This window comes from Formica exsecta, unplaced genomic scaffold (genome assembly GCF_003651465.1).
Source record: "Formica exsecta isolate Colony F162 unplaced genomic scaffold, ASM365146v1 scaffold59, whole genome shotgun sequence".
Classification (NCBI taxonomy): domain Eukaryota; kingdom Metazoa; phylum Arthropoda; class Insecta; order Hymenoptera; family Formicidae; genus Formica; species Formica exsecta.
Genome location: NW_021853174.1, coordinates 762,678 through 778,735, shown reverse-complemented (window position 1 = coordinate 778,735; position 16,058 = coordinate 762,678). Strand labels below are relative to the sequence as shown.

Below are 16,058 nucleotides of genomic sequence, written 5' to 3'. Positions count from 1 at the left end.
AGAAATATTTATTTTCTTTTTAAAACTATAAAATTTTTGTAATCAAAAAATACTTTTTAGATTAGAGATTTTTTCTATTAAATATTTTATGAATATTTAAGGAGACAAAATAATAGAATCTAAATTTAAATTAGATATCCCATTCCGTAGATTATTGTAAAACGAGGGTTTGAACGCGTCGCTATAGTGACAATCATCGCGTGATTCGTCGGACATATGTTCATATGTACATCTACATGCAGGTCGAGACCACTAAAGAAACCCCTATTTTAAGCGACGCAGCTGTTACCAAGGGTAAAACGGGGTGGCACGTTTACAGAGGGGCATGGACGCGGATTGCGAACTAAAGGCTTTACTTGTCTAGTAAATGAAGAAATTCTTCTTTCGCGTTCGCGACCCAGAATTCTCGGTCGGTCCATTCATCTTTCAAACTTTAAGCGACCGAGCTGGTAGAATTTGGTTGCTGACAACGCGTTGTAGAGGACACGTATGATAAACGATATCCTTGCGAGAGAGGAACGAAGCCGGCACGTTCTGTTTATTGTTAGCGGGAAAGTGGAATTTTGTGAAATAAGTGCTTGTTGGAAATAATTTAAATGCTTGAAAATAAATAGTATATTGAATTGTAAATTAAATATTATATAAATTATGAAAATAAGGATAAAAAGAATTGTAAAAATAAAATATTTTGATCCATTTATTATTTTTTTTTCTAATAATATATTATATTTTATGACTCAGAAAATTTTTCATGAGTGACTTTTCAACATATAATTAAAGTGCAACAAAATATGCGTAGAAATAAAGAGTTTAGAATATATTTTCACTTTTTAAAAAGGCATGTTAAATCGATACTCGCAGATATTGTTGCTTAAATGAAAAAAGAACGAGCAATATATCTATTTTAAATATGATATAAATGATAAATAATTTATAAATTACTTACCGCATATCGGTTCGTCCCTTATCCAAACCTCCTTTTCTTCTCTCTTGTTCATTCTTTCCTGTTTTCTCCTGGTACTCATACTCACTCGCGAAAACACGGTTAATTATAAATAGTAGTATATGTAACGATCGCGAGACACTTTGCACAGCATTTTCAATCGCAGAACAATCCCATGAGATACGCATTTTATTATTGTCACGATATAATTTCATGTTGTATATCAAAAGTTAATTAATTATTAATTATAATAATTAAAATAATAGCAAATTCTGTCTATATATACTAGTCGCGATCGCGTTTAGAAAAGGAATTTGACGGAGCATCTCCGCCGTCTCCTACAATACTTTTTAAATGTCGCCGGCCGAATGATAACAAGACCGAAGCACGTAAACATTAGCACGCTATTGTATACCCCACCAACGCCGAATTCAATATTATAATACATTGCCGAAATATTTTATGTATTATATCATATGTATATATTTTAATCGTATTCTATCAATTTCAAATGAGATTTAATTATTAACAGTGTTATAATTAATTATTCCACGTTCATATGATCGCTCGGTGATACGTATACTGTCAAGTTTTCGCAAAATGTTATACGAAAAATCGAGATTAGCCTTGGCGACGTATACCGCTCTATTGTTTACATGTTATGGCTTTGTTATCTTTCGCGCGGCGACACTTGTGTGTGTATGTGTATATGTGTGACAAAACTATGTTACGATAATAAACTTTCAACGAAGCATATCGTGTGTGAAATTATTTATTATCAATAAAATTATAAGTAAAAATCAAAGCGACAGAGATAAAAACTATAAATTGTTTGGTTGCGATTCTTCGATTATCGATTCTTAGGATAATTATTTCTCTATTAATGCTTATAATTAAATATATTTTGTCTAATGCTTTAAATTTCTCTAAAACTGCGAGCATATATTAATTATTAATTAAACGATTGCTTTATCACAACTTCATCTCTTTACTCTTTCGATTTTATGATTCACGTTTTATTAACGTATACTACACATGTATCAGCAATAGAGATAACATTGCTGTAACGAGTGGCGCATGATTATGACATCGTGTAAACGACGAGCGAATCGTACTTTTTGTGTTGCTTTCTCTTACAATATAATAAAATGCATATCTCGTGTGACTATTCCACGATTAGGAGTATCGTGCAAAGTATCTTGCGATTGTTGCGTATACGACTAATCATAATTAATATGTATTTTCGCGAATGAGTGTGAGTGCCACAAGGAAACAGCAAAGAACGAACAAGAAAAGAAAAGAAATTATAAATTAATTATCATTTATATTAAAATAAATTGGAGTTAATATGTAATTATACATACACGCAAATAAATGGCGGCGCGTTTATAGTATTCGAGTAATTGTAAAAATTAATTATTATAGAATAACAAATGTGAGGATAAGTCAAGTATTATGCAATAAGAAATGATTTTGATGCACGAAATTTTTTGCGAGTGATTTTTCAGCGCGCAATTGGAGCGCAACGAAGTATGCGTAGAAAGAGAGAGTTTAGAAATCTCTGTGTATTGCGTAAAATCGAGTAAAATAATTTCGGAGATGCCCCTCGCGCGCTCGAATTTGAACGGGGGTATCCGATAAGCCGATTGGTAAGGGACGGAAGCACCGCAAAATGTTGCGCATTGCGTCTTACTGCACGCAGCCTCAGCTATATTGCAGCTGAGGGGTGGGAGAGGATGCATAACTCCCTCCTCACTGCAGTCTGCAGGTGGTCAACCTCGAGTTCTTCTGGGACGCGCCACATTGCAGACGTTTTTCTCCGGCGCCGCTTCTCCTAGGAAGGAGAAAACTTTGCCGGAAATTTCCTTTTCATTTTCCAATTTTCAAATATAATTTCATCTTGCGATTACTTTGCATAAAGTAAATATCACATTGTGTAAAATTCCAATTCATTTGGCAAGGTAATTTCGAAATTACGCGATATATATATACATGAGTTTGTAAAATAAACACAATAAAAAGTAAATCTTTCGCAAAATTAATTTTAAATACCAAGTCATGATATATTTTTTTTCTGCTTTCAAGAAATAAAAAAAACCCAATGTAAAATGCAATGTGTAACGTAAAAGTTAAATCGATATTGAAATTATGCTCGCGTGTTCTGTCGAATAATAAATGAAAGAATGACAAGGCGCGTGTTCTGTCAAATAGCAAATGAAAGAACGGCAACGCGTGTTCTGTCAAATAGTAAATGAAAGAACGGCAATGCATGAATAAAAATATAATTTATTAAAACTTTATTTATTAAAACCACGTAAATTAAGATAGACTTGCGATTCTTAAATTACCCTAATCAACTATTATATTATTCCACCGAAGTTGGCTCAAGCGATAGACGGCGGACGCGATCAATCGATTTAAATGACGTAACACGCGATGAGCCTTCCTCCTCGCGCAACTTTCCGGATATAATCTACATATATGATGTTTCAAGCAAACAATATACACGTAGCGGTATTTCTTGTTAAATTTGGAGTGAATTTTTCTTGACGAAGACATTTTGCCTTTGTGAAATTAACATCCTATTTTAAAAATTCCGATTTAATTGTAACATAAAATAAGCATATTCACATACCTTTATTTTTTTTTTTCGGGACACCCGTTATTTTCGCGACGTCTATCTACGAGATATCGCTTGATATAATGTGTTCGGGCAACTAGCTTGTATACGAAAGTCGGTGGCAGTTGAGACACGTTACCAGGGATATTTGGCTGTTCGCCAATAGATCGAGAAACGAAGCGAGCGAGTTTCACGGTCGGGACTGGAATTTAGAGAGAGAGCACTGGCACTTGCACAAGGCGGGGCTGTGACCCCGCATTCAATTAACCTTGCGCAAGTTTCCTCTTATTTATATTTCTACGCATACAGCTTTCCCGAAATACAATAATAAATGATATGAAAAAATTTCGTAGACGACATAACATTTAAAATATTTCCCGCTGACTTTTCAATGAATATCCACTGATAAACCGTCGTAAATTATGCCGAGTTCTAGCTTGCAGCATCCGTCACGCGTATCATTTACGAAATCCTCATTGCACACACCATTATTGTTTGCCATTGTCGGGAAATTGGGACAACTGTAGCCTTCGAGACTAGTTGCGGTTAGTTCGTTTGTTACATCGCGTGAAAAGGCTTTACGGGGTTTCGCGGTGCGAAAAGAATCGAGATTTCGCCGAGATTGTGCGCAAAAGGGCGCCGAAAGCCGTCTTGATTGATGCGTCTCAAGCCGCATCTCGAGAGATTTAAAACGTTGACGGGAAAAATATTTTCGCTACCCGCACACGCGTTTATTTATCCCAAAGACGCCGTAATAGCCCAATTTCGGAAGTTTCGTTCGAATAAATGCATTGCGTTGTCCATTACGTCTTATCTAATCTTTTCTCTCTCCTCTTTTCTTTATGTTGAATGTTCTTTTTTCAATTTTTTGGGAAAATAATTTAATAAATCTGTTTTAAGAGATTTATACCAAAAGCACATTTTGATCGAGAAATAAATGGCATTTTAGCTTTTTAGAATAAAAAACTAAATTTTTTTATAAAATGGATTTATAATTACATGAAAATCACAAATATCCCCCTATCATTCCCCCCTATTTCGTTCTCGGAAATTACTTAAAAATTGTGCATATAAGACCGATATCTCACATACAACAATCCAATGGATTGAGATATTGGATGAACTCTGATAACAATGATAGCCGAATTGATGAGTCAGACCTCGCTGAAGGAAGGAATATTCTTTCTTTCAAGAATTTATCTGGAAATAACTACTCGCCGATGAAGTGCACTTACTAAAAAGTGCATTCCGTATCGCATATGGTACCGGGCGCAAGCTGGAGCACGTAAGCTCGCACTAAATTGCTGCCACGTGTTGTCAGCGGGGTCGACGCACGTTCGGACCTCATAAAAAGGCGAAAATTGAGTTAGTTTGAACGCGCTCTATTGAGCGTAAACAACCCGCGTCGGGGAATGCGGTTGACTTTAACGAGCCGTCGAAGGGATTTTCCAATCCCTTGGATTTGATTTTTTTTTCAAACCACGATCGTCCAGCCGCTTACTTTAATCCTGAACGAGTGACTTGTCTTCCCAGCATCTTATTTATAAGCGATAATGTGACAGAGATGTGGCTCGTACGAGGATATATGTCGTATGATATAATGACAGAATATATCGTTGCATACGAAATATCGATTTCATATATGTTATTCGGTTAATATTCAAGGGAACAAAATAAACATAAATGAAAAAAATTCACTAATGTTTTTCAATAGCCACTTTCGTAATCTCGATCGAGGGGGTATGATAGGGGGGTATTTATGATTTTTATGTAATTATTAATTTATTTTTAAAAAATTTTTTAGTTAGTTTTTTATTCTAAAATGCTGAAATGCCATTTATTTTTCGATCAAAATGTGCTTTTGGTATAAATGTACAAAACAAGGAAAGAAACAATTATTCTCTTCGGTATCTTATTTTTTAAGCAATCTACGCAATGACGTTAATATCTATTCCTTCGTAAGTACTTCCCTTCGTCTACGCGCATCTCGCATTCTCCCATCCATACGTCGGCGATTACGGTGATTAATAGTTAAAGACGCATCGTTGCGAGAAATTGCAAGTCGCTCGTATGCGAGTATATCACACCGGGCCTGTTCTGTTATCGCAACAACGGTGCCGACCGTTGCGTTTAAAAACCGCTTGTTTAACGAGCCGTAACTCCGAATTAGCACACGCAGATTCCCACCAGAGATATGTTCCCATGGACGGGATCGATTTGTCCATCCGTATCCCAATTGTTTAATTTTCTATACCTCACCTTCCCTTCGTTCATTCTAATCCAATTATCTCTCTTTCAATACTTTATCTGTTCATTTATCGTCAATGAATATTTTGTTACCTCGTTTTTATTATTTTACAATATTTTCTTATCTATTTTATGTCTATTCGTATTTCCAAGAAATATCTTCCTTATCGTGTGTAAAGGAAAGAGAACTATCGTCCCTAGAATTTTCGATTGAACACTTCGCGCGCGAGTGCAATCCTTCCACGTGTTAGTCACGCGTGCGTTGAATTCGCACTTAGCTTTAAATTTACGCCGCAAAGTGCAACCGCGCGACGCGCTGCACCGTAAAGTTTTCGGCGCGGGTGCATTCCCGTCCCTCGATCTTGTTATGCATGCGCGAAAGGATAGGGGGAGGGATGCTCCAAGTTCAATGAACAATCTGGAACAAAACGAGCGGGGCAGCTGCGTCGAGACATGTGCGCAGCAGGGTTGCACGTAAACGGGGTGCAAAACTTGTGTGCAGCACAAGTGCGATGCACACGGGGATGCAAGGATGTTCTCCGAAGGGTGGTCCTTTTCGCGCGCCCCAACGGACACACGCGCGATGCGCTAATAATGATCCTGGCCGACGCCCCTTTTCGCAGTCACGAAGGTAAAAATGTTTCAACCGGAACGCGGCGGCACGGATAGGTTTTCCTTTTCCCGTCATCTCTGCTTAGCGAAGGATAAAAACAATGGGACGACATGCGTCCGTCTTTGTAATTATCAGGGTATCTACATTAATCTTTGTAAAAAAATTCCTTGATTTTCCAGGTATTTTTGTTTAAAATTAAAGAGATATATATAATATTTTATATAATAATTTTATATAATATAATATTTTAAAGATTTTTCTGTGGAGGGGGGCAAGTTTCTAAACTAAAGTTTTTTTTTATTGTATGTGTTTTTTAATATTTTTCACTCATAAAAAAGAATAAATGAAAAGAATAAAAGAAAAACATAGAGCTACTTAAATTTTAAGTACTAGATTTGCAAATATTGAAAAAATAGCTTTTATAAGATAAGCATTTTTCACTTGCTTTACATTTTTATTTTTATATCACTAAAAATTATAATAAAAAATATATACTGTGTATTCAATATTTCGTTAAGACGTTGAATATATAAACAGAGATAGATATATTTATAATATATTATATATAATATATTATAAATATATTTTAAATATATTATAATATATTATAAATATATAAATATATTTTAAACACATAATTTTCTCATAATTTGGCTTATCGATGGATTGCCGACTGCTTACAATATAAGAACAAAATTATCAGAAAAAAAATTATTAAAAAAAAATTCCCTGAGTCCCAATAAAATTCCATAAGAATTTCCTGATTTTTTCAGGTGCAAAAAAAATTCCTGAAAATTCCAGGTTTTCCATGTTTTTCCAGAGAGTAGACACCCTGAATTATTCTTTATTCCGAATGTTTAATTAACAATATGAAAAATTTCCATTTATTTACGTTTAATCAACGACGGATGTAAACAGCTAAGGTAAATTAAACTAAATTGAAATGGTTTTTACACACGCGATGCGTGTACCTTGAAAAACGATCCGTGCGACGAGGCCCAGTAACTTTATTTCTGGCCGTGCGTGCGCCGAATGCACGCGTGCAGCCGGACAGACTCTTATACACGCGGCGACATAAGTGGCCGGAGTATGTATTATGCAGACGGTTTCTGTGCGTGGCTCATTTTACGGCCTTGAAGAAATCCTGCTTTACCCTGTCATCGTGACTGGGCATTGCGTGAACGCATAACAACGAGGAGTAAAAACGCGTCTACGAGAATTGTACTTCACCTGCTGTGCGGTTTTTCTTTTTTACGTTCCGTTACAACATAACAAATGAAATTGCAGCGTCAAAATATTCTTAATGTGCACCATTTTTTGCAAAATATTTGTATATGATAGTTGTAATAAAAATAATAAAATTATTGTTAATGCACTTAGTGAGAGACGTTCTGTGCGATTCACTGATTTATATTATATCGCTTTCGAGCGAGTTCAAATGATGGACGATCCTCTCAGAAATTTATTTATAATTTTTGCATGTTATTGTGTAATTTGCTTTTTTAAACGTTTTCTGTATTATATACAAGGTGTAAAATTTTGAATAGAAATCTATCTTGAGTTGTGTGTCGCTATTTATATAGGTCGTCTCTAAAGCAAATTTAATACATTATGTTATGTCAATTATTCAATTATTTTCTATTATTACTATTTAAAATATTGAAACATTAATCCAGAATTAATTAAATAATTAACAAAAGAAGATTCTTCGAATTGCAATAGAGACTCGCGGTTAAGGTCAGATCGTGCTTTGAAGGAACGTGCAGAGCAATTTCTTACAGTTCTTTCCTTCGCGTAATGTCCTTCGTCTCTCGCCCTCTTCTTCCTCTCGCTCTCGCCGCGAAGAAAACTCGTCTTGCGAAAGGACGTAGAAAATCGCCCGAAGAGACGCTGGAGCTCACGAACGCGATTTAGACACAGATCGACGTTAATTCCTCTCGCACGAAACAGGAAACCGCGGTCAGGATGAGGAACAAAGGAAGAGACGCGGAGGAAATCGAGGAGAAGAAAGGAATCGTGCGAACCTGGGGATGCACTCGATCCAGCATCTTTATAAATTCGTTTACGCGGTGATCTTTATTAAATCCTTAAAAAATTCTCCGCATTTTGTCTAAGATTCTACTCACGATTCAAAGAACAAAACGGTGAACGTTAGTACCATTCGATAAAGGATTCGCTTACGTAAATCGCGGAAACTATTAATAATATGCAGGTGACTCGTTTGCGCATCTCGAGAAGCGTCACCCGTTGCACAACTTGGAGCGTGACGCAATCATCGATGATTAAATCCTGCGAAGAATGCGGGATATATCGGAATAGAATAGATGATTCAAGTTACGCGTCTGCACGTGTCCTTTCACGCTCGTGCTCAGGTGAGCGAGAATTTCCGTTACCGATATGGACCTTGAGCGAGCATTGCGTAAAACGCAAACCGTCTGAAGAGACACGTGTGCAACGTGCGCGTTCACCGATATTTTCACTTTCCACCGACGATTCTTCCCCGATATCGTGGTCAGCGGCGGAACAAAGGAAACGCGGAAGAAATAACGCGCGCGCATAAGACGCGCGTAAGGACGAAAAACGCGCGGTGAGAATCGTAAAGCGGGAATGCATCGCTACGATTCACGCTGGGAATAATATGAGTAACGACAAACGGAGACAGCCGTATATAATTTGCGTACTTCTGGGCGTGACAGAAACGTATGTCGCGCGTTTCGCAATTCTTTCCACCAAAGATATTACGTTTATCGCGCGAGACGGAAAGCGTGATGTTGCCTCCAACTGTTCTCCATGCTGGAGATTTATTGTATTGAATTTATCTTGCATCTATGTTTTTTTTTCTCTCTCTCTCTCCTTTTTACGAATTATTATATTTTAAGCTATTATATTTAATGCACATCTGTGTCTAAATAAAAAATAAAATAAAAAAAGGTACAAAACGCTAATACGGTTTTTCGACAATGCGAGTAGAAAAACGAGAAAGAAGAGGGTCTCTTGTCTCCGTACAGACAATTTGCTGGGAACGTGATTACCGCGCGCTCCGAGGTAATCGCTGCGGCATCGGAATGAGCCGCATGTATCTAACATTGGCGAGCAACCAAAAAAACAATTTGCCGCGGAAGAGGCAAAGACACTCGAGAATTTCCTCGGCGAGTTCGAACTACGATTAGATTTTAATCGAGATTATCTGATTGAAATTGTTGCGAATATAAGGGCGAATAGCGAAATATAGAAACAAATATATGGAGCTCGTCTACTGTACGTACTGCAGTAAGAGTAGTTCCTATTTATGACGGCGGTGTGTGCGGTTAAACCAAGGGAATAAAACCGAGAGGAAGCTACGGAAGAAGATGAAGAGGAGAGAGAAGAGAGGACGAAGTAGAAGCCATGAAAGACGAGAAAGCCTTGCCGGGGGGACGGTCAGTGGCCCCTCGTGCACCGGCTACGCCGCGTTCCGTGGCGTCGCTTCGCGTCGACGAGAGTTTCCATGGCGAATAATAATGGGAATTACGGCGAGACACACACACGGGACCTCGGGCCCGATGCTTTTTGTCGTTGCCGCGACTACGGTAACGAGGTCGAGACAATAGCGGTCGCGCTGAGAGCGAGCGCTCTCTCTCTCTCTCGCTCTCTCTCTCTCTTTCTCTCTCTCTCCCTCTCCCTTGGCATTCCGAATGTTTCGCCTTCTCTCCTTCGAGAGAAGCCCGACGGAAGGCCCGAAGAATTCGACGCTGTGAATGACGGGAAACAAAACGGTGGGTCAAGAATTCAAAGGCTTTCCGGTTTGCTTCTAATATTTATTTTCCTCTTTTATGCTCCTTTTTTTGGTCCGTTCACATAGCATTTTTCCTGCGACATATTAAAGCATCTTTTCTGTCGAGTATCTTTGCGAGAAATTAACAAATTTTTTTTTCTTTTTGAAAACGATGAAAATTAAACGCATTTCTATGAAAATATACGTGCACTTGGTGTGCTTTCTACTGCTCGTTTATATTTTTATAATAAAATTACTCGAGTGTATACTTAAATCGATAAAAAGAACAGAAAGAAGAGAAGTAGAAAAAATGTGAAAAAGAAAAATGCGCGAGAAAAAGAAAGATATCAAAGGCAGAGAGAAAGACAGGTAGATAATAATGACAATAAAGAATATTTTTCCTTTTAAAAACAATGAGAACTGAACGCTCTATGAAAATATACGTGCACTTGGTACTTTTTTTTACTGCTCATTTATGTTCTTATGATCTAATCAAATCACTCGAGTATATATTTAAATCGGCAAAAAGGACAGGAAAAGTGGAAAAAATGTGAGAAAAGGAAAATGCGCGAGAAAAAGAAAGATATCAAAGGCGAGAAGGACAGGGAGATGATAACGATAATGAAGATGACTCGATAAAGATGGAGAGGTAAAAGCAAAACGGACGATCGGCACATCCGGTCGCTCGAGAACGGCGGCTCGTGGTCTGCTGTGAGAGGATAACGGCCTAAGGCCGCTCGACACCGGTGGTAAAGGCCGCGTACGATCTCCGCCGCCTGTCGAGTTTTTGTCAGTCACCGCGACTCACAGAAATCGTTATCGTGTCGTCGGCGACGTTGCGTCGAATGGTATAGCAATAAAAGTATTACAAAGAGTGTCCCTCGCTAAGCGCACTTTGTTTCTACCTGCGAATTCTTTAACCCATTCTGTGAATCGATTTTTCTTTTACAAAAATGCCAAAACACACATACAGTGTTTGATAGTTTTCCAAAAACTAAACTTCGGAGCGATAAATATAGATGATAAAAATATATTGCTCGGTTATAATCTCAAGTAAATTTTATTTTGATAAAATTTTAGTTTGAAAGCTTACAAAAAAATGTATTATAAAGATGAGCAGTATTAAGGGGGCCTACCCATTTGAATCTTCGAAAAATGAGTACATTTTCTAGATTTTTTGCAGCGAAATTATTTGATAAAAACTTTTTTTTTAACGATATTAATGAATACTTAAATAAAAATTTTCAACTTAAAAAAAGTTTTTTTTTGAAAGTTATGCGAATATTTACAGGTTTATGTTTTCACGCACGGTGTGCATCTGCGTTTTTTCAGTACGTCGCCATTTTCTCATTTTTAAAAATTTTGAAGAAACGCTTGGATAGTAGATAGCTATTAATATGTTTAATAAAAAGAAACTTGTATTTTTTATTTTGGATATGTTCTACGAACGTTTTCATGCACACCATGTAGCCACTTAAAATTTGAAGCAGTTCTGCAAATATTCCCATAACTTCAAAAAAAATTTTTTTTAAGCTTAAGATTTTTATTTAAGTATTTAATAATATTGTATTAATATCGTAAAAAAATTAAAAATTTGTGTCAAGTCATTGCTCTGCAACAAATCTAGAAAATGTACTCATTTTTTGAGTTTTCAAACGGGTATGCCCCCTTAAAAATTGCGATAAAAATGGTCTTCAAAACTTTTCTAAAAATTATGACTTTCGAGTTTTGCATTTTTCTTTTTACTACTTTAGTTTTTTTATGAAATCCGTCACGTTTTTCGAACACTTAATCCAGAGAGTTTGTTCTCTTCAAGGTTCGCGCTCAATAGCCTTACGTAGCCGAAGAAAGGTACTCGCGCTCGATACAGTGAGTAGAAGACTATAGAAAGGTAGAGGACTTTTCTACGGGTGAGGGGGAGAGGGGAGGAAACTGGGAGAGGGAACTTGTGTCGAGGATCAGGTAAAGACCCTTGTCCTCTATTGTACCCTGGACGAGCTGACGCCAGTGATAGATACCTTTCATAGTGTACACGTACGTGTATACAGTTACCATTACTAGCGATAGCTTTTACCACTACCGGTTTTCTACATTCTGACTTTTACACGCAGGTTACTGAATTACGCTCTTTTTATATATGTATATATACGTGCGATAAACTTCTACTTCTTTCAGTTAAGTCACTACATGATATAATATAATATTTATTATAAAAGTATTTTATAAAAATATTTTATATATAAAATAATTATATATATAATAAATATCATTTTAATATTATATATTAAAATAATATGATATGACTATGTTCTATATCAAAGTAACGTATTTTAATACATAATCTTATCATAACTTCGCCATACGTGCCATATGCGCCTACATTTTTACATCTATACACTGAAAAAAAAAATTGTTAACTTGACTAAAACCGGTCAACTAATCACCATTTTTTTTAATTGAAATATTTATATATTTAAGTCAAATATACGTCATGTTAGATTTAATATGTCTTATCTGACTTAAATATATAAATATTTCAATAAAAAAAATGGTGATTAGTTGAACGGATTTAGTCAAATTAACAATTTTTTTTTTCAGTGTACCTGCTAGAAATCCAATCAGGCAGGACGAATATTTCGCGATTTTCTGCGGTTATCACGAATGTCGTCCAACAAGACGGTTTAAGAGAACTAGAATTTATATTCCGTCTTTGAGACAAGTAAAATAGAATATGCGTTTCGGCAGGAAAGAAAGAAGTGCCTCTGTGTATCGCGCCTCTCTTATCACCCTTTATCTGCTGGACGACCGGTATCAATGCTCGGCGTTGTCTGAGGGAAATTTAATCAATGGCGGTTTGTCCTTATTTTATGAAGAAGCTGCGCGTGCCAGAAGCGAAATGAACAGCGAGATTGTTTTTTTTTCGTCTTCTTTTTTTACTTCTGTATGCAAAAAACCGGAACGATGCGAGCGACTTTTAAACTCGAGAACAAAAAGAAATAGATTCAAACTATTCGAAGTAGAAACCTTCGAAATTCAAGTTCGAACAATTTATGCGCCCAATCAATGATGGAACTGTCTGACCGACTTTTAATTAGCTAAAAATCTAAAGGTTCGGCTGTTTGAGCAACTCAGAACGTCAAGGAATAAGTTTGATGCAAAACTCTTTTAATTTTATGCAAAATAAATTTTGCATCTATTCATTTAATTTTTATTATATGCATATATTACGTTTTATATTAAACGTGAGATAAAACGTAAAAAATCAAAGGGTTAATTCGGAATTGTCCTCGTGCGGCACGTGCTCACAGTCGTCCTCCTCGCCAATCGAGACAAGAGGTCAACGGTTTAACTTCGTTCGCACAATTGCTCCGGATTAACGTCGTAATAAATCTCAATTAGGGTCGCTCCTACGCCACACTCGACCGCTCTAGGGGAGATTCGCAGATTTTCCCCCGATGTGTTGGTCCATCGGGGGTTTCTAATGACGTTTATTGAGAAGTAATCACCGTGCGAGTCACGTGCGATATTTGCATAGCTATTTATGCGTTTACACAAGCTAGATTATCTTTTTCTGTAAATAAATTAGAGTTCTCTCCCACGAATATTATTTCCTTCACAAATAAGTAGATAAATTTTAAAATAAAATATTTTTATAACAAATATTTAATTTTTTAGAAACATTTTTAAGTATTTGCTAATAATATTCTGATAAATATTTTTATTAAATATAAATACAAAATTTTGATTATATTATTATTTAAATTATTATTGCTGAGTAAATTCGATTGTTTTGAAGCAGGCTGTATAAAGGATATAATGTGGTTTTTTGAAGATTTTTTTAAATTTTTTCTTTACTGTTTATTTTTATAAAGATTAATCCCTTGTAATTTTGATTCGTATCATATATTCGCTGTTTGGGAAATTTTATTAGCCATCGATTTTATTTATACTATCACGCGTACGGCACTTGATAATCTCTCAAAGCGGATGTTAAATAAAGAGAGAGAGAAAAATGATCCAAGACAGATGCTCAAATCAGTTGATCTATCGATCCTGAATCTTCTTTTCTCTCTGCTCCTTTTTTTCCCGTTTCTTCAATATTCTATATTAATTTTCGCAGAAATTTACAGAAATAATGTCATAAAATAATATTTCCAATCGTCGTTTGTCTATTAAAATTTTCCCAGTAATCGCCAAATTTTTAGATTTGCATTCGATTGAGATCGTATCCTCCGATGACGCAGGTAGTCATCGAAAGGATCCGCGACTCAAAAATCTATCAAGACTCACCGGTGGCGCAGATGCTGCCGATGATCCAGACGAGGCAAAGACCGGTAAGGAGGCTGCGCGTCCTCGCGGAGGTCGTCGCCGGTCGCCGCTCCATCCTCTCGCCTCGCCGTTGACCTCACCTCCCCTCCACCCCCCTCCCCCCCTCACGCTCCTCTTTTTTTTTTCCACCGTCGCCTGCTCCCTCGCTCGTAGCCGCCGCCGTCGTCGCGTAAGAAGCTCCGGAAGGAGCTACGCCAATCGCGGCGAATCGCGGCGCGTCTTCGTTTCACGTACACTCGCGTCTCGCATTCCGCGCGATACTCGTGCTTCACTATTCACTATCCCCCCCTTCCGTCCTCCCGCCCTTTCGACGAACCTGTCGATCTCTCGTCGAAACGCGCGTTTCCGTTGCTGTTCTTTCTTACACTTTCCGGAAAGGACGTAAGGAAAGAAGGTGCGATTGACACACAAACACGCCGTAAAACGATATAAAATTCGCGCCGCACCAAGTATAATTTTGTTTCTGACCCCTGACCCCTTCCACCGACTCTCACCGTCGCGTTAACTTGTTCGCTATTATTTTTGTAAAGAAACAATCCTCGCGGATTCGCTTGCACCGCGACGAGCGCATTCCTCGCGGAGCGATGCGACGCGATGCGCTCGTCGTCGCTCTCGTGTTTTCCCCTCCTTCCCTCTCTCCTCCACGTTCGTGGGAATCCGCAGGAACGGGAGAGGGATCTATCGACCGAGATCGAACAGTCTTCCCCGTCCTTCTCATTCACCTTCGATCGCCGTTCACCATCCTCGTCTCGGGCAGCCTTCGATCGTCGCCTAATCGACGCGATCACGACAAGATCGACGAGATATTCACCGATCGTGTTCAACTCGCGTCCCGGCACTCGCGTCTTCTAACGATGCATTCAAACACGCGCGTAGCTTACTTCACGCTGTATCAATAAAACGCATTACGTAAACTTCGTACAGTCTCGCGGAAAAGATTCGCGCGAGATACCGCGATTTCTTCTTCGCCCCCCGGGAAGATAACCCGACGCGAACGCTCGCACATTCACCTGGTAACACCTGGCAACACCTGGCGAACACAACACCGTTAAATCGCTGGCGGGATTCCGCCGAAATTTCGTCATAACACGGTGAATACGCGCGAGGTGTTCGAACGCAAGATCCCGCGCGAGAATCGAGCTCTCTTCCTCAGCGTGTGAATGGTATTTTAGCTTCGATCGTCCTGAATCACAGAGTTTTGTTAATCACTGAGATGCACCGCGTCGCTCGGCGAGCGTGTTCGGACGACGTTGAAACGTCAACTTGAAATCGCGTGCACGCGCATGCCCGCCCGAGATGAGACTGAGCGGCCAATCGCTGCCGAGCGTCGCGTGCGCTCGCTCGGCCGTTCTCGGCCGTCCTCGGCTGCCCTCGATCGCGCTCGGCCGCGTTCGGCAATGCGTCGGCGAACGGGCACAGCCGGCTTTATACACGGTGAACGCGCGATAACCAATGAGATTTCGCCGCGGCTAGGGATATCGGAGATTCTGCTAATTGAAAAAGTGTATTTAAGCGGATCGTACTTTTTCGAAAAATCATGTCGCGACGACCA

The 16,058-nt window shown here is 38.2% G+C and overlaps 1 protein-coding gene across 1 annotated transcript in view; it reads right to left on the bottom strand.

Annotated features, from left to right (window-relative positions):
• Positions 1-15,738, bottom strand: part of LOC115242342 (protein sidekick) — a 35,549-nt gene extending 19,811 nt beyond the window's left edge. Inside the window, 1 exon segment of the mRNA XM_029818569.1 lies at positions 14,468-15,738. Within this exon segment, the coding sequence (XP_029674429.1) occupies positions 14,468-14,561 (94 nt within the window). The 5' untranslated portion in view covers positions 14,562-15,738.
• Between the last annotated feature and the right edge of the window lie 320 nt (positions 15,739-16,058).